A 27,499-nucleotide genomic window follows, 5' to 3' on the forward strand; every position below is an offset into this window, starting at 1 on the left:
AGAATTTTTTAAAGTCCCTCATTTTTTAGAATTTTTAAATTATAATTTTAATTATTTTTAAAGATATTTAAATCTTCTTAAAATAATTTTTATAAAATTTTATTTTAAAATTTTAAATTTTAAATATTAATAAAAATATATTTATTATTTAAAATTAAAAATAATTTCAAAATTTTATTTTAAAATTTATAAGAAATAATTTCAAAATATATATTTAAATTAAATATATATTTTTGAAATTATTTTATTTTGTTTAAAAATATATTTTAAAAATATATTTAAAATTTAGAAAAATAAATTTAAAAATATATTTTAAAATTTATAAGACATAATTTAAAAATATAATACTCAAAATTTAAAAATAATTTAAAAATAATATTTAAAAATTTTAAAATATATATTATAAAACATTTCAAATATACATTTTAAATTTTTAAATTAATAACAAAAAATAAATAAAATAAATAAACAGAATAAAATAATAAAAATATAAAACTTAAAAAAGAAAAAAATTTAAAGAAAAGATAAAAGTTAATAAAAAGTAAAAAAGAAGAAGTAAAATTTGAATTAATAAAAAATAAAAAAGATTTGTTAAAAAAATTTATTTGTTAAAAAATATGATGTGACTAGTTATAATATATATTTTAATTTTTAATTTAAATTTTATTTTTATTTTTAATATATATTTTAATTAAATTTATTTTTAACAAATAAATCTTTTTGAACAAATTTTTACTATTTTTTATTAATTCAAATTTCACTTTTAGAATAAAATATTATTTTTAAATTTTAAATAGAATTTAAAAATAATTTGAATATCTTTAAAATAATTTAAAATTCATAATTTAAAATATTATAAAACAAATTAAATAATATTTAAATTATTATAAAACTAATAACAAATTTGAAAGTTTAAAATATTTAAATATTTTATAATATTAAAAAATATTTAATATTTAATATTTAAAAATAATATTTAAAATTTTAAAAATAATATTTAAAATTTTAAAATATATATTAATAAAATATTTTAAATATATATTTTAAATTTTTAAAGTTAATAATAATAAAGAAAGAAAGAAAAATAAAAAAGTACAAAAGTCAAAAAAAGAAACTGACATGGTAGGGGACTGGTGGCGCCGTATTAATTGGCTCCACCAGAAAAATGGTTAATTTTTTTGAAGTCCTCTTATATTTTTAAAAATTTCAATAATTTTTTAGTATTTATATAAGTAGCGTCATTCTACATGGTTCCTTAAAAAAATTAATTTTTTATGCTCCCTGCTGATGTGGTAAGTTGGTGACGCCATATAATTTGGCTCTACTAACTTTTACTATAGATTTCAGATCATTTTGGTGTTTAATTAAAAAGGTGGATTATTTTGATACTTAATTAAATTTGATGGATTATTTTAGTAAAAGAGCCGATTGCCTGATTTCGTTTACAAATCTGCTCAGCTGTGAGTCTGGTGAGGTGACAGCTCTTTTATCAATAAAATCAATGGAAGTCAAACATCTTGCTTAGCTCTTCCCTTCAGCTTGCATCTTGTTTAAATCACGCCGTCGAAAATCCATATCCATAGTCCTTCATTTTGCTTATTTCCTGGAGTTGAAGGTAGTATTCATCAGCTGCTTTTGAATTTATATTGATTAGCTCAGATAATTGAAGAAAAACAAAGGAACCACCGGCCATGTCAGATGAGAGAAAGACCATTGAAGAGATCGAAAGCAGTCCTTTGAAGAAGAAAAACAGATGGATACGATCCATATTCATGCATGCAGATAAAGTGGATACGATCCATATTCATTTATTATTAATTATGTAAGGATAAAAATAAATTTGAAAATATCGATTAGATTGAAAAACTCATTCAAATTCATAACAATAAAAGTATATTTTTTTGTTTGAATATTGCTCCTAAAAGAACATGTTGTAAACATTTTAATTAAAATAATTAATAATATTAATTACATAAGCTAATTAATTATAAGAGTAGAGGAACCTTGTTATGAAAAAAGTTAAAAGCATATGAATGAAATCTAAAATTTCGACATTCTTTAAGGGCCAAAATTAAAATTTGACTAATATCTTATAAAGTAATAAAAAAACATAAAAAGAATAAAAAGTCACGTGTCAATTTTTAAAATTTTTAACCGTATTCAAATTATGTATAAAATTATGTAATATTTTAATCAAAAATTAAAAATATTACTATATAAACTAATAATAACATTACAAAAATATAAATACCAGATTATATTAAAATTAAAATATAAAACTAAAATACCAAATTTGTACATAAACTAAAACTATTCTTCTTTAACCTACGTGTTAACAAAAAGGGTCTTTGGACCACATATTAATTTATTTCCTTTTCTAAATGAAGAGAAAAATTATCACTTATTAAAGGCTTAAATATAAATTAGACTGGGCACATTCTTTTAATTTTGTATTTACGATGTTTTTGTCTTAGTTTTCTACTTGAATTTTCATCATTTATTCCTTAAATTTTGGGGATGTTTATTATTTTTTGCTTATTTCGTTGAAGGTGTTATTTATCAGAGTTAATTTATACGAATATGTTAGATTTTCTTTTTAGAAATTATGTTGAAATTCTATAAATATATTGATTTTCGCCATTTTTGAAGAGAGAAAGGAAAATACCTCTTACAGGATGCATTTTCATTGTCACATCAGTTAAAACGTACGATGTAGGACGGTATTTTTAGTCTCTCTCCTGAAAATGTATCTTACATAGCGCCTTTTCATTGATGTGGTAGTGAAAACATGCCCTTCCCAGAAATTTTTTTTTTCTTACAGTTGAAAATTAGAAGTTTGTAAATTTATTTTTATTCGTGTTTGGGATAGAAATGGTCATAGTTTTAAAGAATGTTTAAATTTATGGTGGTGCCGTGGAGTCGGGTGACCTACGAATTCTATTTGCCATGTGAGTATGGAGCCATCACTAGGGAAGCCGAATCACGTTGCAACTCAAGGTCCTAGTTGGCGGTGATTATACGGTCTAGGGTTGAAGTGTAACTAGGGCTTCAAGTTTACAAAGGCTATGCTGTCAAAGAATGGAGTATAAATGGAGCCCCAGTTGGCAGTGGTTATATGGGCATGACAACTATAGTTTTTCTTCATTAAAGGAGGATGGTTTATAAAACCCAAACAAAAGTACGGGAAAGAAAAACACAATGGCCTTTTAGTATAATCAAGTATTTTGTTTTATCCATGTCCACCAAAAGTGGTGACCCCATTATTATAACCTATGACATATTTGGGGTGTAACAAGTTTTACTAACAAGGTCATTGCCTTTGGTGGACATAGACAACACGGGTTACTTGATTATACTGGAACACCCCTTTGTTTTTCTTCTTTGCACTTGCGTGTGGGTTTTATAAAGAATTCTCTTTTGACAAGGAAAAACTGGTTGTCATGCTCGTATAACCACCATCAACTAGGGCCCCAGTTATTCTCCATCCTTTGATAGCATAACCTTTGTAACCTTGAAGCCCTAGTTACACTTCAACCCGAGACAGTATAATAACTGTCAACTTGGACCTCGAGTTGCACAACAATCCTAGTTTCTCAAGTGATGGTTTCATATTCACACGATAGATGAAATTTGTAGGTCACCAAGTTTCATGACATCACAATGAACCCAAACACAACTTAAAACTATGACTATGTCTCCCTTAAAGCGAGAGAGAAATAAATTTTTAAAGCCCAAAAAATTCAACACACAAGCAAAGAGAAAAAAAAACAATTTTGTTTACTGAATTAAGGGGATAAGAATTTACGTTTATATAGAGGATGGGGCAGGGTAAAAAGAGGCTAGGTTCCGTAACCAAGCTGCAAATGGAACCTGTGTATTACGACGACTGTTTGGTCCCTAGAAAAAGAGTTTTCTACCACTTTTTCTGGATTATCAAGCAATGTGTAACTACATTCTGGTGTTGTAAGTCACTTGTCCAAATTGACGGCACATTCCTGTACAGGAGATATGAGCATAAGTTGTTAATAACTTTTGCACATGATGGTAATCGAAAAATCTTGCCAATAACTTTTGCAATAACTCCAAAAGAATCCAGTGATGAATGAGATTTCTTCTTAACTAACTTGAGAAGGCATGTTGTGTCGTAGCTAGATGTGTGCATCATTTCTGATAGGGGCACCAAAATACAGGCCACTTTCGAACGACGTTCAAGCGTTGGAATCGTGCACACAATAGGTATTGTTTGTGTCACATAGGGTCTAACACTATGGGTTGATGCCATAAGGATGTGGAGCAGCGACATGTCATTAACATGGGTACGTTGTGCATAGAATTGATTTCCTATAAAATAGTTTGGCATATGCATTTTGGGTCGCTTTTCTTGAATGTGTTGTTGATTGTCATCAACAGGGTACGAGCTTGTCCAACATTGTTTCCATGAAATGTTGGAGAGGTTGCGGGCTGCAAACACTGGAAGCACGGTACCTTGATGGGATACCTCTAGAGAAATGGACGTGGTCATATGATGGAGGACTAAGATACGGGCACATGACCTCAAACCTAGCAGAATGCATTAATTCTATATTGAAGGGGACACATCATTTTGTGGTAACCTTGGTGGTCAAGGAAACATATTTCTAATTAGCAGGCTTGTTTCTAAAACGGGTTGAGACATATGCGGGACAGCTAAAGGGCAGTCATGTTTGGTGCAAGTTGGTGTTAAAAGATATTGGGGAAAATGCAGAAATCACGAACTCAATGACTTCAGTGTGTCACTCGCAACCAAATCTAGTATTCCGGGTTAAGCAGCCCGTTAGACCCAACCGTGGAGTAATTAGTGGAGCAAATCTCGTAGACCTCATACAAATGACATGCGGCTGTAGGAGATTTCAAGCACTTCGTTATTCATGCACACATGCAATTGCTGCATGTGCCTCGAAACGTATAGATTGCATGACCTACGCATATTGGAAATCTGAATTCTCACTTGTCCTTGATGAAAGCATGTGGCCGCCTCCCTCATAAGCTCTTTTCGAGTTGGGAAGCTTCTGATCAATTCTTTACTTTGTCAAAATTATTTACCTAAGAAGTCGATGAAAGAAAAACATGAATGAAAAAGTAATTGAAATAATTGTAAATTTTAAACTCACAACATGATATGATACAAAGAAACCAACTTAATAGATTTGGTATATTATAAATAAGTGTAGATTTAAGATGTAATACAAATTATACAATTTTAAAATTTTAAGCCTACTTTCTCATGTTTCTTTTTCGTCATATATGTATAAATTAACGTATTCATCAGCTGCTTTTGAATATATACTGATTAGCTCAGATAATTGAAGAAAAACAAAGGAACCACCGGCCATGGCAGATGAGAGAAAGACCATTAAAGAGGTCGAAAGTAGTCCTCTGAAGAAGAAAAACAGATGCATACGATCCATATTCATGCATGCAGATAACGTGGATAGGTTTTTGATGGCTGCTGGTTTCATCGGAGGAGTTGTCGATGGCACTGTTGCACCCTTGATGATATATTTGAATGGCCGTTTGTTTAATAATCTTGATGATGCAGCTGCTGATATGCTCACCCGCAACGTTCACCACGTACGTTATTATTTTATTTTTCACTAGTTACCCTCATACGTTCCTCAGACTTTCATGAAAAGCTTAATAAACTTAGAACATAATACGTACTGATATCTGACATAGCTTACTACTTAGAAATTAAGTAGTATTTTTTGTTAAGATTCTTTTGGTTTGATTTCGTGGCTGATAGGTTGCATTGTTACTGATTTTGACGGCTTGCTGGGGATGGGTTGGGTGTTTCATAGGTAAGTGAGTTCGAAGTGAATATGGTATTGAAAGTATTAAAAACTAGCCATATGCTAAGCCATCCTTTTCCTCTCTAACTTTCAGAAGGATTTTGCTGGACAAGAACAAGTGAAAGACAAGCCACAAGAATGAGAAGTAGATATTTGAAAGCTATTCTAAGGCAAGATGTAGGTTACTTTGATTTGAACGTAACTAGCATAGCTGAAGTAGTCACAAGCGTTTCCAACGATAGTCTCATAATTCAAGAAGTTATCAGTGAAAAGGTTGTCATCATTTTTATCAATGCTTTTCAGATATTCTGATTACTTTTTATCTTGTTGATTGACTTATTTATTATATGTTTCAGATTCCACACTTGATTGCCAGAGGTACTTCATTTATTGGAGCTTACATAATAGCTTTTCTGGTACTGTGGAAATTAGCTCTTGTGATTTTTCCATTTGTACTGTTGCTGGTGATTTCTAGTTTAATATATGGGAAGATTTTACTGAGTCTGGCAAGGAAGACACAAATGGAGTATAAGTTGGCAAGCACAATAGCAGAACAGGCAATATCTTCAATAAGAACTGTTTATGCCTTTGTTGGTGAAAACAAAACCTCCATTAAGTTCTCTGAAGCTCTACAAGGATGTGTGAAATTGGGGTTGAAGCAAGGGTGGGCAAAAGGTTTGGCCCTTGGAAGCAGTGGTATTACTCACCTTATTTGGGCTTTCGTTACTTACTATGGTAGCAGATTGATCATGTATCATGGAGCCAAGGGAGGAACTATTTACATAGTGGGCACCTGTATTACTTTTGGTGGACAGTAAGAGTTTTAACCTTGAATGCTACTAATTTCATCTCTTTCTGCATAGTTTTTCATTGAGATTTTTAATCATATTTTCTCTTTTTCTTCTTATTGAACAGCTACCTTGTTGCTAGTTTATCTACCTTGAAGCCTTTATTTGAAGCATGTTCAGCTGCAAAGCGTATAAATGAAGTGATTAAAAGAATCCCAAAGATTGATTTAGGCAATATGGAAGGGGAAATTTTGGATAATGTTATAGGAGAAATTGAATTCAAACAAGTTGAGTTTGCATATCCGTCAAGGCTTGAGAACATAATTTTCAAGGATTTTAGTCTCAAAATTCCAGCAGGCAAGGCTGTAGCCTTGGTAGGCAGTAGTGGATCAGGAAAATCCACAGTGATTTCCTTGTTGCAAAGGTTTTATGACCCAATTGGAGGAGACATAGCTCTTGACGGGGTTCCTATTAATAAATTGCAGCTCAAGTGGTTTAGGTCACAAATGGGATTGGTCAGTCAAGAGCCTACACTATTTGCAACCACCATTAAAGAGAACATACTTTTTGGCAAGGAAGATGCTGAAATGGACGAGATTATTGAAGCTGCTAAAGCTTCCAATGCCCATAATTTCATATCAGAGTTGCCTCAAGGATATGACACACAGGTTAGTCTGCTTATCTCTTGCATTTTATATGCTTATTTTGATCAAGAATAAGAATCTAATAGAGTCTAAAGATAACTTTTTATGTGTGAACAGGTTGGGGAGAGAGGGATTCAATTGTCTGGTGGCCAAAAACAGAGAATTGCCATAGCAAGAGCAATAATAAAAGCACCCAAAATCCTTCTCCTTGATGAGGCAACAAGTGCATTAGACTCCGAATCCGAATGTATTGTGCAAGAAGCTCTTGATAAGGCCTCGGTCGGGCATACAACAATAATCATTGCACACCGCCTTTCTACCATTAGACATGCAGATTTAATTGCAGTTGTCCAAGATGGCCAAGTCACGGAAACTGGTTCACATGATGAGTTAATGGGAAATGAAATGGGCCTTTATCCCATGCTAGTGCAACTTCAACATACAGAACAAGAACAAGTCAAGGGGAAAGGTGATAAAGATTTGTCTACCAATGCGATCGACATAAATAATGCTAGCAGTCATCGACTTTCTTTAGCAAGCCGAACAAGTTCAGCCAATTCAGTAGCAACAAATCATTCTTCACCATGTGAAGAAATGAATGTTGAGGATAAAAAGTTGCCTGCACCATCTTTTAAGAGATTGTTGGCCCTGAATTTACCAGAGTGGAAAGAAGCAACACTGGGATGCTTAGGTGCAGTCTTATATGGTGCAGTGCAACCACTTTCAGCTTTCACCATGGGATTAATGATATCAATGTTTTTTCTCTCAGATCATGGTGAAATTAAAGAAAAAGCAAAGGTTTATGCTTTGAGTTTTCTTGGGATTGGTTTGTTTTCACTGATAATTAATGTTATTCAGCATTATAATTTTGCTTACATGGGGGAGCACTTGACAAAGAGGATTAGAGAGGGGATGCTTTCAAAGATATTGACTTTTGAAGTTGGGTGGTTTGACCAAGATGAGAATTCTAGTGGCACTGTTTGCTCTAGGCTAGCGAAAGATGCCAGTGTGGTAATATTCTTTCTTATATATTAGTAAGAGTGAACTTGTCAGCATTCTTAGTCATAGACTTTGCCTTGCTATATTGTCTGAGATGTTTGCAGGTGAGATCTTTGGTGGGCGATCGGATGTCTCTTCTCATGCAAACCATCTCCGGTGTAACTCTAGCTTGCGTCATGGGGTTATTTCTTTCGTGGCGACTTGCCCTTGTGATGATAGTGCTCCAGCCACTCATTATCTTTAGCTTGTACACCCGAATGGTTTTACTCAAAAGCATGTCTAAGAAAGCCATCAAAGCACAACAAGATAGTAGCAAGCTTGCTGCTGATGCGGTGTCGAACCATCGAACCATCACCGCCTTCTCATCTCAAGACCGAATTTTGAAAATGATGGAAAAGGCTTATGAAGGTCCAAGAAAGGAGAGTGTTAGGCAATCTTGGTTTACAGGTCTTGGATTTGGATCAGCTCAATTTCTTACAGCATGCATTGTGGCTTTCAATTTTTGGTATGGTGGCAAACTCATCTCTCAGGGATATATCAGTTCGGAAGCTCTTATCCAAACATTCCTCATTTTGGTTAGCACTGGACTTGTCGTGGCTGAAGCTGCAAGCATGACATCGGACTTGGTCAAGAGTTCCGAGGTTGTTGCATCTTTGTTTGCTATCTTAGACCATGGTACAAGAATCGGACCCGATGACTCTAATGGTTACGTTGCCGAAGAAATTACAGGCCATGTAGAAATCCATGATGTCGATTTTGCATATCCCGCTAGGCCTAATGTGATCATCCTAAAGAACTTCTCATTCACTTTTGAAGCTGGAAGATCAACAGCATTGGTAGGACAAAGCGGTTCTGGAAAATCAACAATCATTAGTTTAATCGAGAGGTTTTACGATCCTCTCAAAGGAGTTGTGAAGATCGATGGTCGAGATATAAAGTCGTACAACCTAAGGACATTGAGGAAACACATAGCACTTGTTAGCCAGGAGCCAACATTGTTTGTTGGCACAATAAGAGAGAACATCTTATACGGAGCAGCCGATGAAACTGGTGAATCTGAAGTCATTGAAGCTGCTAAAGCAGCCAATGCCCACGATTTCATTGCAGGCCTTGCAAACGGTTACGAAACATGTTGCGGAGATAGAGGAGTGCAATTATCCGGTGGCCAAAAGCAACGGCTCGCAATCGCCCGAGCAGTACTAAAAAAGCCTACAATCTTACTACTAGATGAAGCAACCAGCGCACTTGACAGTAAATCTGAGAAAGTGGTACAAGAGGCATTAGAGAGGTTAATGGTGGGGAGAACCAGTGTTGTTGTGGCACATAGGCTAAGCACCATTCAAAACTGTAATCTTATTGCAGTGTTAGAGCAAGGGAAAGTGGTGGAGAAAGGTAACCATTCATCTCTGTTAGCCAAGGGGTCAACGGGAGCTTACTACTCTTTGGTTAATCTTCAAAGAAAAAACCCATAATTCTACTCAGTCATTTAAATAAACTTTGGGTATTTTAGATAGAAAAAAATCGACTCAATCACTGTTGGTACCATGAAAATCATTAGTGTAAAAGCTTTCTTCTAAATAAAAAAACAGTAATATAATTTTCCTCTTGGTGGCTTCTACTTCTTTTTCTTCACCAGCCAAAAACTGGTTACTTTCCTACCAAAATCCAAAACTATCAAAATTAAAATTCAATGCATTTCCAATAAAATGTCTTTCCTCTAAACTAAACTTCAAACTTGAAAAACTAATTTAAACTAAATAAAAAAAATCACTTTCAAATTTAGATTAATTAAAAAAAAATCGTTGGGCCTAAATTGAAATTGGATCAAAAAACAACACACAAATTTTCTTTTCTCAGTTTTCATTTTCTTTGGTTTTGATTTTGACTCTCCCTCACGCACCAAATTTTCTCTCTGTTAATATTTCCCCTCTTCATTCTTTCTCTGTTACTCGACCGAACCATAAAAAGAAAAAGAAAAATAATAAACACAGAGGACCACAAAAAAAAAAAAAAAAAAGGTCGGTCTGGTTCAGTTTCTTTGCATTTTATTTGTGAAAGAGCTGGAAAGTAAATTTCTTTAATGCAATTCTTGAAATGGGTTTAATTCTATTTCTTCAAAGATAACTATTATCCTATGTGAAAAGAATACACTTTCTTTTTGGTTCTTGGCTTTACAGGGATGAAGGCTGAATGGTAAGTTGCTTTAATAGTGTCTTATATGTGGGATTGTTTTGTTTAGCACCATGAAATGAGTGATTTGTTTATGTTTTGCTTGAATCTTTGTATTGGTCATTCTTGCATCATTAAATTAAGTAAGATTTGTGACTTGGTTTTTGTAGTATTTGGTGAATTGACTTCTACGTAGGCTCGTAGAAGGTTCTTTTTAAGAGTTGTTTTTAAGGTTCTTTTATCATTTCTACCTATTAAGTGAAGAGCAAAACGAGATGGCTGGTGGAGGTGGTGATGGTGCAGCTGAAGGTGGCGAAGGCGGTGGAGAGGGAAGCACATCACGTGAAGCGGCTAAAAATGTCGCTGCCGCCAAAAGGTATCTGAAGGAAATAACGGAGACGTTTGAGGATCGAAAAGAGAAGTTGGTGAAGTTCCGTGAAGTCATGAAGGATTTCAAGACTAATAGGTGTTCCACTTTAGAAATGAAACGCCGAGTTTTGTTTGAATTATCAGTTGGATTAATGTTGCTTTAAACATACATACAGGACGGACGTCGCTGGTGTGGTTGAGCGAGTGAAAGAGTTATTCGAAGGCCATAACAACTTGCTTAAGGGATTTAATTTCTTTTTGCCAATGGGATATGAAATTACCGTCGACAAACACCAGCCTCCTCCGAAAAAGATGATTGGATTTCTTGAACCAAAGGATTTTATGAGGCTAATAAAGGTGAAATGCTGAAACCATTTTCCCATAATAGTTGCATGTTTAGGTATCTAATTTAAGCAGTCTTACCATGCAGGAACGTGATAAGCATGTTTATTGGTCATTTGTGGATGTATTACTTAGGTACCAAAGGGAGCAGAGGGACATAATTAAGCTCTATATGGAGGTAGCCTCTCTTGATTTGGTTATTACTTTCGTTTATAACTACCCATTTTTAACTACACTTGAACTAGACTCAATTAATTTCAACCTAAAAAGTTGACATCTAAATTTAAAATTTTAAAATTAAATTCACTCGAAATAATTGGAAACCAATTTGTCTTGAAATTGAAATGATTCCAAAGTTTTAAAACCCAAATTGACTCTGTGTTTTGTTGTTTTAGTTTTGATATTCCAGAAAATATTAATTGTTGTTGGTTTCAGGTTGAAGCTCTTTTTTCGAAGGACTATCCAGATCTATTTGACGACTTCAAAAGATATTTACCATCTACTTTTCTCTAGATTGTTAATTTGTTCACTGAGTTGAGCTACCATATTTGTATTTGGTGCCTGAGATCTATCTTCATCACTCTCTCGAATTGCAGAGGGTCATATGTAAATATACATATACCCAATTCAATTAGAAAAAAGAGTAAATTTACCTCAAACACTTGTGTGCTATTATTTTCTTTTGATTTATTCGTTCGATACATATTTTTTAGTTTTTTGAGTTTGAATTTGATTTGCTTCGATGACTAAGAGAATTTTTGCGAAAATTCTTATATTTCGAAAATAAAACTAACTTAGACAAATTTAAACTCACGAAATCATCTAAAATTACAGCATTTGTCGAATTAAAATTTTAACCTCGTCATACTAGATGAAGGCTGAATCGTAAGTTGCTTTCTTCTTTTGTTCATTTCTCTGTTTATATCATTTGCTAGCTTTAAGGCTGAATCTTTCCTTCTTTTTGGTTTAATGCATAGTTATCTGTTTGTTTTGTTTACTACTACGAACTGAGTGATTTGTTTATGTTTTGCTTGAATCTTTGTATTGGCCGTTTATGATTCTTGGATCATTACATCAAGTAAGATTTGTCACTCGGTTTCGTAGAAGGTTCTTTTTAAGATTTCTTTTTTTATTTCTACCTATTAAGTGACAGGCAAGTACGAGATGGCTGGTGGTGTTGCAGCTGAAGATGGCGGAGGCGGTGGAGAGGGAAGCACGTCAAGTGAAGAGACTAGAAATGCTGCCAAAAGGTATCTGAAGGAAGTGACGGAGACGTTTGCGGATCAACAAGAGAAATTGGTGATGTTCCGTGAAGTCATGAATGATTTTGGGACTGAGAGGTATTCCACTTTAGAAATGAAACGCCTGTTTTGTTTGAATTATCAGTTGGATTAATGTTGCTTTAAACATACATACAGGACGGACGTAGCTGGTGTGGTTGAGCGAGTGAAAGAGTTATTCAAAGGCCATAACAACTTGCTTAAGGGATTTAATTTCTTTTTGCCAATGGGATATGAAATTACCGTCGACAAAGACGAGCCTCCTCCGGAAGCGATGGCTGGATTTCCTGAAACATTGGATTTTATAAGGGTAGTAAAGGTGAAATGCTGAAACCATTGTCCCATAATATTTTGGTGGTTATGGATATCCATGTTTAGCTATCTAATTTAAGCAATCTTACTATGTAGGAACGTGATGAGCGTCTTTACAGACCATTTATGGATGTAATATTTAGGTACTGGAGGGAGCACATGGACGTAATTAAGCTCCGTAGGGAGGCAATCTCTCTTGTTTTGCTTATTACTTAGTTTACAACTGCCAAGTTTGAACTATACTTGGAATTTTCTTTTGATCAATTTAAACTTAAATTGAATTAAGATTTAAAAATAAAAAGTCGACGTCCTGAACTTGAATTGAGTCAAAACCAATTTGATTTTAAATGACTCGAAACCAAATTATCTCAAAATGATTCGAAAGTTTAAAACCCAAATTGACTCAACTCTTGATTTCATTGATTTCAGGTTGACGCTCTTTTATCGAAGGATTATCCAGATCTGTTTGTGGAGTTCATAAGATATCTACCACCTACTTGAGCCTTATATTCTTTTTGATTCTTTTAGGTTGTTAATTGTACACTGAGTTGATCCACCATATTTGTATTTTCTGCCTGAGATATAACTCCATCATTCCCACAAATTGCAAAGGATCTTAGACGTATAAACACATGCCCAGTTTAGCTAACAAAAAAATACAGTAAATTCATATTATTTTGTATATATGAGTTTCTTCTTTTAGGTGGAAAGTAGCTTTTGTGAATTGGGTGTTATTCAATATTTCCAAATCTACTTTAGTTTTAAATGCATCTGGTTAAAAGCTTTTTGCCAAATGATCTGTACAACACTTACCTTCTCGGTAAATGTGGCTAACTTTTGTGCGAGTCTGCTCTATATATTTCATTTTCTTCAAATTTTACAATATATACGAGTTTTTTTTTTTATAAGAGAACCCAACATACCCAACTAATACAATATTGAGATTTGAAAAAAAAAACCATTTTTTGTAACAAACTAAATATGTCATTCATCGCCTAAACACATAAAAAATCTATCAACTAAGATTGGTTTTACCTAAAACACACTAAGAACAAACATGCACTTGTCACTGATGATGTGCACCAAAACATTTTCATTCAATCGGAGGATACAAGCGCATGCGCATTTTACGGATATACTTCACATTTCTTCAGCCCCACTATATAGATTACAGCTTCATGTGTCCGCAACTTTGTTCTCACTTGGACGGTCCGCCAGGCCTGAATCATATGGAATGTCCACATAATAGTTTGCATGTTCACATGATGGTCCTCATAATGATAGTCAGAATATGGACTTTCTGAGTTTTTCGAACCTCGCCTTTTGATGGTCACTAAACTAACTATAAATATGACTAAGGCAAGCGCACCTATCGAACAATAGTATAGCTATGGTGAGTAGGGAATATCGTATCCACGAGGACTAAAAGTACTAGTAATTACCATTTTTCTATTATTTACCCGACAAATTGGAGTGATTGTTTTTAATCTTAAATTACTAAACTAATCTAACTAAGAACGTAACAGAGAATGAAATAGGAAAATAATCGAGGATAACCAATGAGATAGACAATACCCAAGAAAGAATCCACCTAGGCTTCACCTATTATTATGAATCTGAATTAAACGATTAATTCACATGCGTCTTGATCTGTAGAAATCCCTAAATTATGTTAATATCTCTTTCGAGAGTAAGAACAACTGACTCTAGGTTGATTAATTGAAATCTTTTTCTAATTAAAACCCTATCGTCGCATTAACTCGATCTATGGATTCCCCTATTAGATTAGACTCTAATCCGGTAGATTTATGTCGTCTTATTTCTGGGATTGCATGCAACTCCACTCAATTATGCTAGATCTACTCTTAAACAGGGACTTTTGCTCCACTGAAATAAGCACATTAAACATGAATTAATATCCTGGAAATATTAAAACAAGAAATAAACATACATAATTGAGAACAAGAATAAAATATTTATCATGTAAATCAGAAATCAAATAATAAGATTCATCATAGATTTCATCCTCTTTAGGTATCTAGAGAATTTAGTTCATAATCCTGAATAGAAACATCTCAAAGTTAGGATAACCACATTCAATAAAATTTTGACAGATATTAAAAGGAGATCTTCAATCTTGATGGAGATTCACTTTGGAGTTGATTCCGATGGCGTTCTTCAAGTGTTTTCTTCAATATTCTCTCTATGCCCCCTTAGGTCGTCTTCTAATAGGTATTTATAAACTTTAGAATGCTCAAAAAGCCTAAAAATTGGGTTTTTCTGTGTATTTGGGAAGCAGGGTACGAAGTTGACACGGGCTGGCACGTGAGTGTGTGGACAGCCTATGTGGATCCTAAAAATAGCTCTTTTTGCCTGATTTTGGCTCATTTTTCACTCCTTTCGCTCCCAAATGCTCTCCTAAGTATAGAAACATGAATTTAAAGGATTAGGAGCATCAAATTCACTAATTTTCATAATTAATCATCCAAAAATACATTAAGAATGGGATTAAAATATGTTACTTTTATAGCTTATCACCTTTCCCAAAGGCTTGGTCAGAATATCCGCTAGTTGATCTTCTAAGCTGCAATAAACGAAAGTCACTTCCTTACTCTGTTTAACTTCTCTCACAAAGTGATACTTTATCTTGAAGTGCTTTGTGCTTTCATGAAAAACGAGATTCTTCACAATTGCAATAGTGACTTGATTGTCACACAAAATTTGTGTTGCTTCTATCTACAAAAGATTCAAGTCGCCAAGAAGTTTTCTCAACCAAATTGCTGGTTGATCGGTGCTACTGCATCTACATACTCTGTCTCAGCTGATGACTGAGCAACAATCTGTTAATTCTTAGAGAACCATGAGAAAACGCGAGATCCAAGTGAAAAGAGATAACAGTGTAGCCAACCAGCTTCAATTCTTCTTCCTTCTTAAACCATACGCCAAGGTTAGCGGATCCTTTGATGTATCTTAGCACTCTTTTAGCAGCCTTAAAATACGATATGTTGCAGTAGTGCATAAATTTTGATAACACACCCATTGCACATATAATGTCAGGTTGTGTTATAGTTAAATACAATAAGCAACCAATGAGACTTCTGTAATTCTTCTCATTACTACTAAGCTTTTCTTCAAGTGCCACTAGTGTGTTGACAGGTTTGCATATCTCCATGCAAAACCTTTTCAAGATTTTCAAGGCAAAGCTTTGCTGATTGATAAAAATTTCCCCTGAACATGTTGCGTTTCTATCCAAAAAAATACCTCATTTCTACAAGATTTGACATCTCAAATACTTTCTCCATTTGTAGCTTAAACTCCTTCACCGAGTTATCCCTGCTCCTAATTACCAACAGGTCATCAACATATGAAGAAACAATTAATGCTATGACCTTTTCAACTATTTTCACATATAGAGTTGGTTCATGTAGGCTTTTTTAAAATCCCAAATTTTACAGGTACTCATCGATCCTTGCATGCCAGGCCCTTAAAGCCTGTTTTAGTCCATACAAGGCTTTACTAAGCCTATAAACCTTTTCTCCACTTCCCTTAACTGTGAAACCAGGTTATTGTTCCACATAAATCTCTTCTTGCGAGTAACCATTTAAAAAAGCTTATTTAGCATCCAGTTGATGAATTTTTCATCCCATTTGTGGCGCTAAAGCTAAAAGTGGTCTAATTGTATCTTGTCTTGCTACTAGTGCAAATGTCTACATGTAATCAACCCTATATTGGTAAGTGGTCTTGTAATGTCCCCTAACCCTATACCGTCTCCGAAATATGGTTACGAGACATTACCAGTCAGTACAGTCCAATTTCGATCATTAATTAAAATAAATATTCACACACATCCTAGTTTTAAGATGTCGTCCCTTTAATGGGCCCTCGCGATCCAATATGAACAGTGAATTCAATTCGGGACTAATTTAGAATCACTACGAGTTTTTAGTAAATTTCAAAATTCATACTACATACCGTTGACAACCATAATTTACTCATTTCATTAATACTTCTACAACCTAAATGCCTCCCATAAAACATCCTAGGTACATGCCATTACCAATACTCAACATACTTTTCCTCATTGAATTCGAGATCGGCCTGGGATGTTGATTCAATAGTCTAGCCTTAACTTAACCTGCGCACGGAAACAAACTGTACGCTGAGTATACACTCAGTGGTATTTCTATAATCTAAACACTTAAACAATTATAAAACATATTAATTTATATATATATTGAACTATTCAAACTCAATGAGAATTCAAACATTCACTTTCCAACCAATGTTTTGGTCTACTTTAAATTCAAAATCATTTATTATTTTTCAATAGAAATTAATCAATTAGTAATGTTCATTAACTCTCAAATGAATAAATCGTTTAAATCAGATTCATAATAATAGAAGAAATTTAGGTGGATTCTTTCCTGCGTATTGTCCTCTCATTAGTTTCTTTCTGTTATTTTCCTGATTCATTCTCTGTTGAGTTCTTAGTTAAATTAGTTTAGTAATTTTAGCTTAAAACCCATCACTCCAATTTGTCAGCTAAATAACAGGAAAATGGTAATTAATAATATTTTTAGTCCTTGTGAATACGATATCTCTACTCACCATAGTTATACTATTGTTTGATAAGTACGCCTGCCTTTGTCGTATTTTTAGTTTATCATGTGACACACATCAGAGATTGTTGTAGCTTAATCTAGCTAACTCAAAGACTATTTTTTTGAACTATTAAATGTTTTGATATGCGCTATTGATGAATTTTTTATGTTCTTGAAGTTTAATGATAGATTTATAAGCTTGTTAGTTAAATAAGATTATTTTGTAAAGTGATTTTAGTTCATTTGTTAGTTTAATGACTAATTTGATAAAATAATAAACTTGACATAAAATTCTTTTAAAAATTCATAAATTATGGGTTGTATGAAGGCCATAAAGATTCGGCTAGTATTGGTTGGATTCAATTGTGATAAATGTGAAAGTTTCGGGTTTAGAGACTAACTTGAATAAAAAGTAAAAGTTCAGGATAAAAGTGTAAAATGTTTATAAAGGGTCAAATACATGAAGTTAAATATTTTAAGGTATTTGAATTGATTAATTGAGTTTAATTATTATATTGAGATCAAGAAACAGATCAATTGTTTGATAATTACGGGAAAGGAAAAGTTGTTGAGTAGTTCTAGTCGAGGTGTCGTTAGCTACTGTGTTTTGGTAAGTTCATATTAAGTTTATTATGTTTGATAATGATTTGAATTTAATTTATGTATGTGATCATATATATATGTGCATAGTTAAAGTGATTAATTAAAGTAGTTTTGGAAGTGGATAGGTAAGGGGATTAATGCACCAAAAAAGTGAAACCTTTGATAAATTCAAAGAGTTTCATGCGAAAGTAGAGAAACAACTAGGTTCACCCATAAAGGAACTTCGGTCTAATCGAGGCGGGGAATATTTATTTGATGAGTTCTTGGGGTACCTCATATTATTATCCATTGTGGCAGATTTTGATTACAAGATCTGACAAATGGATGTCAAGACAGCGTTTTTGAATGGTTATCTTGAAGTAAACATTTACATGATACAATTCAATAGATATATAGCTAAAAGGAAATGAGCATAAAGTTTGCAAACTGCTTAGACCCATATATGGACTTAAGCAAGCATCCCACTCATGGAATCAAAGATTTGATCAAAAGATCAAGACTTGTTGGATTTGAGAAAAACGTAGATGAACCTTGTGTTTACAAACGTTTAAGGGATGGAAATGTGGTCTTTCCCGTTCTATATCATGATGACATTCTACTAATTGGAAATGATGTAGAGACATTGTGATTGGTTAAACTAGCAGTTTAGCATGAAGGACCTGGGGGAAGCTAATATTGTTCTAGGTATTCGAATCCTAAGCGATCGAAAGAACAAAGTGATAGCACTGTCTCAGGCTTTATACAGAGACAAGATATTGGAGTGTTATGCAATGACCAATTCGAATAAGGGCAATCAACCCTCCATATTAGGATATCATCTCTCTTTAGAGGACTATCCTAAGACAGCGTAAGAAAAAGAGAACATGAGAATGGTACCTTATGCCTCGGCAGTAGGAAGTCTCATGTATGCTATGCTATGCACACACCCAAATATATGTTTTGTAATGGGGTTGGCAAGTCGATATTCGGTGATTCTAAGACCAAGGCACTAGCAAGTAGTTAAGCGTATACTCAAGTATTTGTAGAGAACGAGGGATTATATGCTTATGTATTCTAGAGGAGATCTCACTCTTATTAGATATACTGATTATGACTTCCACGTAACAGCCCATTTTTAGTGGTGTATAAAATAGAGATTTTTGGACCACGATCCTGACGAGTGAATTATTACTTTATTATTTATTTAAAGTTTATAGAATTATATTTAGGTTGTATTAAAATTTCGTTAAGAAATTTTTATGTTAAAGTGGTTAATTAGAAGAAAAGGACTAAATCGTAAAATGTGTAAAAGTTGAGTTCTATTAGTTAAAAGGGTCAAATGGCTCTGTAATGTAAAGTTGATGGAATTTAATGGTAAATATACCATTTAATGAGTTAATGGATAGTTATGGACAAGGTTTTAATGAAATTTTAATGATTTTAAAAGGTTAATTTGGTAATTTAGTAATTAAAAAGAAAATTAAGTAAGAAAAAATGAACCATTATTATCTTCATCTTTTTGTCATTTTGAAACCCTAAATTAGACATTGGAGAAGAGAAAGGTTCGACCAAACAATTCACCTTGCTAAGTGAATTTAAGCCATGTTTTTAATTATTTTTACGTTTTCGAGCTCATTTTAGCTTAATCTAACTAGCCCGGCGGTTAATTTGCAAAACCATTAAAGGTTGAAGGAATTTCCATGGATTTTTTGAATAGATTTTGTAGTTATTTGATAGATTATTAATCTTGATTGTGAAATAAACAAGTTTTGTTAAGTGATTTTGGTGGAAATTGCATTTAGGGTTTTTTTTTTTGAAAATATTAAAATTTCATGTTAAAATTACAAAATGGTGTTTTAATTGAGTTCGTATAAGCCCCTATGAAAATTAGTTATTTAGTATGGAGGATTAGAATGGTCAAATTTCAAGTTATGAGCTTAAGGACTAAATTGTAAAAAGTTAAAATGTTAGGGGTAATTTTATAATTTTACTTTAATATGAACTATGGATTAAATTGAATACTAGAAGTACTTGATTGATTGAAATTATCTATTTGGATCAAGATAAACCATATTTGGTCTTAAATCGAGGAAAGGCTAAAGCTTTGGATTAGTTTGACTTTATTTCTACACTCTTAGTTATCGAGGTAAGTTCGTATGAACTACAATCATTTTAATGTTAGAAAAATTAACTATTTACTATGTTGTTTTAATATAATTGAATTTGAAAAAAAAATGTATAAATGCTATTAGAATTGACGGATATGAGTCTCGGTTGAACCTTAGAAATTCTTAGGATAGAAATGACATGTCATTAGGGATTCCAGGTTTCGGGTGATGGTCTTAAATGTCCTACCAATGGCTGAGGTCTTACATTTGTTATGAATTCTCCACAGCTCATGTGAGCAGCATCGTGTAGCTTACATTCCGACCCACAGCTCATGTGAACATTGATATAAAAGAAAGTTTACAGTTATATGTAAAGGCACACTATGTGTGAGCTTTCCTGAGTATCCGATGTAATTCGAGATGGTTCAACGGGTAACAAAAGGAAAATGAAATGGTAAGTATGCAAATGGAATGAATCATGATCTTATGGCAACATTGATGAATTAAATGTTATGTATGTATATGATAAATTACATATCTTATGGTTGATTTCATATGTATCATGAACAAGTATACTAACTTGTGAATTTGATGATGTTGTATAGGCTTTTACTAAGCTTATGGCATTGGTAATGGTTTATTCTTAATCTATGAATTGCATTACTGAAAATGGTAAGTTATATTTAAAGTTTATACAAGCTTACTAAGCACTCATTGCTTACGTAGTTATTTTCCTTTGTTTTATACATTATCAGAAGCTCGATCAGTTGGAAGCTCGTCGGAAACCTATCACACTATCCAGCAACTAATTTGGTAGCTTATGTGTATTTTGGCCAATGTTAATAATGGCATGTATAGGTTGTTTTGTAATGGTATTTTGAGAATGTGAATTGTGACTTGGTATGTTTATGCTTTGACGTTTATGTTTGATTTGATGATCTACAAAGGCTTACCAAATTATGTCATTTTGGTCACTTTTAATGGCATGTATATAAGGTTCTTTTGGCATGAAGATGATGTCTTGAAAATGGTCACTTGTGATAAGTTTTAGTATATATTTGAACTAGGTTTTTATGTTTGGAAAATATAAATATTAACATGTTTAGGTAAATGATGTATGGATGCAATTTTGGTGCAATTGAATAACATATTGGTTAGGTCAATTAAGTCCCTTGAAAGTGTGCACAAATGGATTGGTTTGTTACGCATGAATTGGTTATGAAATGGCTTGATTTTAGGTACATTTTGGGTTCACACAGCCTAGGAAACGGGCTATCACACGACCGTGTGACACACACGGCCTAGTGACACGACCGTGTGACACACACGGCCTAGTGACACGACCATTTGTCATTTAAGATTTCTTAGTGTTCCAATTCAATGAGTTACAAGGCCTAGCACATGGCCTGGCACATGGGCGCGTGTGACAACTCAGAGAGTTACACGGCCTAGCACACGATCTGGCACATAGGTGTGTGGGGTATCTCAATGAGTTACAAGGGTGAAGACACGGGCTGAGACACGATTGTGTGTCCCTTGTTCGAATGTTACACCACCTAGAGTGATATCACACGACTGTGTGACCCCTGTTTTCCAATTTTTTTGATTTTTTTAAACTTCCTGTTTTGTTTCAAATTAGTCCCGAATTTCTTAAAAGCTATTTTTAGGGTCTCGAAGGCTCGATTTAGGGACAAAATGCATGTCATTGAATGATTTATTCTATGTTTACTTTATTTAAATGTTATGATGTTAATTGTTTTTCGATCGTACAATAATGCTCCGTAACCTTAATTCGGCGACAGAGACAGGTTAGGGGTGTTACATTCCAAACATGTCAAGATTTGAGGAAATCGACATCGGGCTGTGCTATTATCCTAAAGGGTGGGTCCATAGTGTAAATAAGTATCAAGCAGGGTTACACTGCTAACTTCACTATGGAGGGTTGAATATGAAATATGGAAAAGCTATGGCATTATAACACTGCGGATATAGCTAAACCTAAAGAAACCATATAAAGACAAAACACATTAAGGGAGATGGTAGTGTTTGACAAAATGGTAGATGTAGTCAAAGAATGCATCTGAGGACAAACCCTGAGGAATTGTTTAGCCAAGACTCTTATAGCTAAAGAGCTCTTTGGGAAACCTATGGAAGGCATAAGAATACAAAAAATGACTCATCTACTTTACTAGCACAAGTGGGAGACTATTGGATTTGGTGACCTAAGTGTATTATTTTCGACAATATACACTTGTAATTTTTTTGAACTCATTGATTAATAAAACAAATTCATTGATTACATTAATATACTTTGTATAATTGTCCTCACATGGTTTTTGCACGCAAAGCACAATGGAAGAAAATGTTGCTCGTTTATTGTCTAAATGTTTAACTAATACTAAGCGGTATTACATAGTCAGATCGTAGTACAGAAAGATAGCTTGTATTAGTATACGAACCTAAACATGTCCTTAGTATAATCAGAAATGAGCAAACCTATTAAAAGACTAATATGCCATCTATCAAGTCCAATTAGGGAGATGTCTTGTCTTAGACATCGAAGCGGATCACTCTTAGAAGATAGAGACATAGATGTGACTAACTGGACTAACAGTACATCGGGCAGGACCCCAATAGAATAGATCCTGAATCTGTTTATGGATTTATTCACTTGTGATGTTCGTAGTGTGGCATACCTAAATCCTAAGTGGATGGTAGACTATGTGTGACTCGTACACTTTGATGTAAGTAAAAGCCTAAATTCAAATAAATAAAGAATCAAAAGCTGGTGCATTGGGTGTACAAATTCTGTAGTTTGTAGTGTCATTCACAATAGTAGAATTCATAGCCCAAAACATAGGTAAATGATATCCTCTCATTGGCATTACAAGATTGATGCAAAGTAAATGTGGCCACAAGTCATCCGTCTTTGTGATGGATGACTTGGTCTCTATTTGATAGTGATTGACTTTTCATAAAGGAATATGTAATGGTTACCATGAGATAAAATAGAATCATATTGGGAGAACAAATATCATTCCTTAATTGGAATAGCACTAAATAATTTCTTTCGTAATGGCATGTCGTTTGGGAGTGTAATACCCTGAAAATTTTTACAGTAAGATATTATCCTTGATATACTAAAATAAGGAAATAAAGTGACAAAAAGGGAAATTTTGAGTTATGTCAATATTGAGAAGTATATTATGATATATTAATTCAAGAAAGGACTAAATTGTAAAAGTGAGAAAAGTTTTGTTGCACAAGAGTAAATATTCATAATTTGAGGGGTTAAAGTGTAAATATAAAAAATTTGAAGGGCCAATAGTGTAAATAATTAAAGAGTGGAATGATCTAGAAACTAAGAAAAATGGATGAATTAGGACCAAATTGAATAGATGAAGAACTATGAGGGACTAAATTGCAATTTTACCAAATTAAATAATGACTCAAGGATGGAATTTTAAAAGATAATGAAGGGCAAAATGGTCAATTGAAAGAGAGAGAAATCTAGAAAGTAATAATGATGCTAGAGATATTTTGATATTTTATAATTATTTAATTAGATAAATATTATTTTATTAATACTTTAATAAGATATTTTATTATTATTTTATTAGTATATAAAGAAAGAAAGATGAGAAATTCTCATCCATATTTTCCCATGCTCTAACGTGAGAGAAAGAGAGGAAGAAAGAAAGTTTTGCTTTCTTTACAATTTGGTCCTTTTACCAAAAATTCACCATTTTCACCCAAAAATCAAATGAATTTCCATAGCTACCAAGAGACAAAAATGTTAAAGAGAGCATGGGGAGTTAGAATATCAAGTTGGATTCAAGAAATAGAAGCTGGAGGAGAGAAAATCAAGTTAAAGATTAGTATCAATAGAACAAGGTAAGTATATCAAGATTTCAATATGTTTTTAAGTTTGTTGTTATTGACAAAGCATGGAAATAATGTTATAGTAGAGTTTTCTTACATAAGGTCCTATGTTTTTGATATGTTAGTGAAGAGAAAATAAGAGAAAGTGATGAGAAATGGTGTAGAAAAAGAAAATAAGGGTGTTACAACATGGTAATTAATAGCTTGCACAAAAACAGTTTGGACAGCAGCAGTAGACTAAATTTGAAAAATCACCATAAATTGTAGAAATCAAATTAGAATATGAAAAAAATATGGAATTAAATATTATTGATTATAGTTTCTCATTAAAGAAATAGTGTAACCAATGGATTTGTAAATTTTGATATATAATGAATTTTGTGAGACAAGGTCAGAATGAATTCGGGTTCCCCTGTTTTGACTTTGAAAAATCATAAAAAATTGAATAAAAATAATTAGGGGCTTAAATTTATATTTATAAAATCCTGAATGAGTCTATTTTTAATATAAACAAACAAGAACATCATTTGAATCCTGTATGAGGAGATAATTAATTTTTGGTGAAGATAGGTCAGAACTGTCAGACAGCAGAACAGGGGTAACTTTAAAGAATAAACTGTACTTATTGGCTAAACCAAAAATTCTTAAATTTTTATGGTAAGAATTTATATGAGTCTAGATTTATGGAAAATTATCGGATATTAATTTTTAGCTCTATAGATCCAGATATAAATAATTTAGTGACTATGATGCAGATAGACAGCTTGAATATTCATAAAAGTAAATAATAAAAATTATAGATAATGTTACTTACAAGTGTGTTATCTACATTAAGGATGTGGAATGGAGAGGAGGAGGAGGCAAAATATGTATGAATATTCATCTAGTATGGCTAATTTGCATATTTTAGGCTTAGGGACTAAATTGAATAAAAGTAAAACTTTATGGGCAATTTTGTAAACATGTCAAAAATGACCAAATTGCATGAAATGGATTATTTTATTATTTAAATTACAAAATTGAATGAAATTATTAATTTAGTTCAAGATCGAGGGAAAACATGTTTTAGGGATTAAATTGAAAAGTGTTGAAATTATAAAAATTCGATATTTTATAGAATTCATGGATTGTTATCAATATATATGAGAATAATAGCTGGAAATAAGGATTAAATTGCAAGAATTTTATTTTCCGACCCTAAGGATGAAATCGTCATTAATTAAAGTTTAGGGCAAAATGGTAATTTTGCATAGAGCATTAATTAAATGCATTAGAATATGAAATGAATGAAAATGATGATCAAATTTATTTATAAAGATCCGAACGACTCAAATATGAGACTTGATCGTGGAAAAGAAAAGATATCAGATTAATGAAATTATAAACACAAACAAGCAATGAGGTAAGTTCGTGTAACTTGAATTATATTCTTAAATGCTTGAGATTGTATGTTATTTATGTGAATATGATTTGAATGTTCATTGTATGAAAATTTATGAAACATTGATAAATTTGATAAAAGGAGAAGAAATCCCGGTTGAATGAAAGGAAAATTCGATGGATCTCTGAAAAGGAATTGACGGTAAAAAGGATCTAGCCCGGACGGGTGATCCTATCCTGATATAGCCCTCCCAAAGAATATGTGTAAAACAGATTTAGCCCGGACGGGTAATCCGAATTAGGGTCTGAATTTAGCCTGGAGTGGTAATTCGGATCTAAGCTCATTAGAGTAATTGTCGTTGCAGGGGATTTAGCCTGGACTGGTAATCCCGACAATACTCTATGAGTTTATATTATAGGGGATTTAGCCTGGACTAGTAATCCCACTGTAAGGATGAGGTTCGTGGGAGTGTGCTCTCTAATATGAAATGTGTAAGACCATGGTTGAAAGATACCATGGCAACTTGTGTGTAAGACCATGGTTGAAAGATACCATGGCAACCTGATATGAAATGTGTAAGACCATGGTTGAAAGATACCATGGCAACCTGTGTGTAAGACCATGGTTGAAAGATACCATGGCAACCTGATATGAAATGTGTAAGACCATGGTTGAAAGATACCATGGCAACCTGTGTGTAAGACCATGGTTGAAAGATACCATGGCAACCTGATATGAGATGTGTAAGATCATGGTTGAAAGATACCATGGCAACGTGACATGAAAAGAATAAGACCATGGTTGAAAGTTACCATGGCAACATGACAGAAAATGAGTAAGACCATAGTTGAAAGACACTATGGCATCACGTCTAAGATAAATAAGACCGTGGATGGGAGACGCTATAACATCTGTTGAACAATTGATATTCAGGTAAAATGTATCAGATGATGAATGGTTATATGAAATGGTTGTGTGAAATGTTTACAAGAACTGGTCATATGGAAATATATGTACAAAAGCGTTGTATGAAATAATTATGAAAATGGATAAACGAAATAAGTATAAGTACATGGAATATAATTTATGTTAAGTTTGATATAAGCTATTACCGAATAAATATACATAAAATATATGGAAATGATGAAGCATAAAATATTGATATAATGAAATGAATGATATATGCTTACGAAGAAACGATAAGAGCATGATATGTTTCATGACATGTACATATATGATTATCTTTGATATGTTGATACAAGGAAATTATGTAATTGAGACTATTATTAAACTCAAGTGCAACATGTCGAGAAAATAGATATATCAATGTTGAATTTATATGAGATATGTGCAAGTATACTAACAATGTTGTTGTTTGATGCTTATACAAGTGCCAAACTATTGATTGAATGGTAATATATTTATTTTATATGATGCATTGAATCGGTAAGTATTTTAATTTTTTTAAGTGATCTGCAAATGGTAGTAATGCTCTGAAACCCTGTTCTGGCAGCAGATACGGGTTAGGAGTGTTACAGGGAGAGCTCAATCATTATATTATAGTGGAATGACTTCGTGAATAAATAAGATTATAATTAATAGTTGAAAAGCTAGAGTTTAATTATAAATCATTTAAGCCTCAACTACATATGTCCAATCGGTTCCTCCGCTAGCTCTTTGAAACCAAAAATAAAGTTCGTGTTTTGAATAGAAATGAACAGAATGAATAGAAAAAGAGAAATAGGAAACATTTAGGAATGATTATGGTTTTCTCCGAAATGGAGAAATGGAATCATTTGGAAATGAATGTAGGTTTCCAAAAATGGAAATGAAAACGAAAATGAAAATCAGCAATCCTATATGGATTACTTAAAAAATGATCGGAAGAATAAGTTTATATGGTTGGATTGTTTTGAAGCTCAAAAATAAAAATAAACTATTCAGTCATAGTAAACATGTTAAGTTATGAAATATTGAACATATTTCCTCGAAATTTTACCAGGGTAGAATCATCAAAAAAATTTTTAGGGGTAAAATAAGGATGAGAATTTTTTTTATATATAAATATTAAAGTTTATTTTTGGAAATAGAAAACTTTAATCGGGATTACAGAGTTCTGGTCAAAAAGACCGAAGAAGTACTTGTAATTGGACCCGTTGTGAGAGAGGCCTAAAACCCCTTATGTAACATGAAGGGGGTGATAACCCTAGGGTG

General features: G+C 32.9%; 2 protein-coding genes across 3 annotated transcripts; both read left to right on the plus strand.

Moving 5' to 3' along the window:
• Nucleotides 1-5,370: 5,370 nt before the first annotated feature.
• LOC108455625 (ABC transporter B family member 15-like) lies at nt 5,371-9,803 on the plus strand. Its single transcript, XM_017754165.2, has 7 exons — nt 5,371-5,610; nt 5,783-5,837; nt 5,923-6,101; nt 6,185-6,642; nt 6,744-7,284; nt 7,378-8,271; nt 8,364-9,803. Exons 1-7 carry the CDS (start codon nt 5,371-5,373, stop codon nt 9,729-9,731), a joined length of 3,735 nt encoding a protein of 1,244 aa, XP_017609654.1. The 3' UTR covers nt 9,732-9,803.
• Nucleotides 9,804-12,113: 2,310 nt separating this feature from the next.
• Nucleotides 12,114-13,457, plus strand: LOC128280532 (paired amphipathic helix protein Sin3-like 2). 2 transcript variants are annotated; one of them, XM_053018706.1, is made up of 4 exons: nt 12,114-12,479; nt 12,558-12,738; nt 12,828-12,874; nt 13,161-13,457. In XM_053018706.1, the coding sequence occupies exons 1-4, from the start codon at nt 12,304-12,306 to the stop codon at nt 13,210-13,212; spliced, it is 456 nt and encodes a 151-aa protein (XP_052874666.1). In that variant the 5' UTR covers nt 12,114-12,303; the 3' UTR covers nt 13,213-13,457. The 2 variants fall into 2 exon arrangements, with proteins under 2 accessions (XP_052874666.1, XP_052874665.1); XM_053018705.1 differs by lacking the exon at nt 13,161-13,457 and having other exon boundaries at nt 12,828-13,008.
• The last annotated feature ends 14,042 nt before the right edge of the window (nt 13,458-27,499 follow it).

Source organism: Gossypium arboreum, chromosome 9 (assembly GCF_025698485.1).
Source record: "Gossypium arboreum isolate Shixiya-1 chromosome 9, ASM2569848v2, whole genome shotgun sequence".
NCBI classification, from domain to species: domain Eukaryota; kingdom Viridiplantae; phylum Streptophyta; class Magnoliopsida; order Malvales; family Malvaceae; genus Gossypium; species Gossypium arboreum.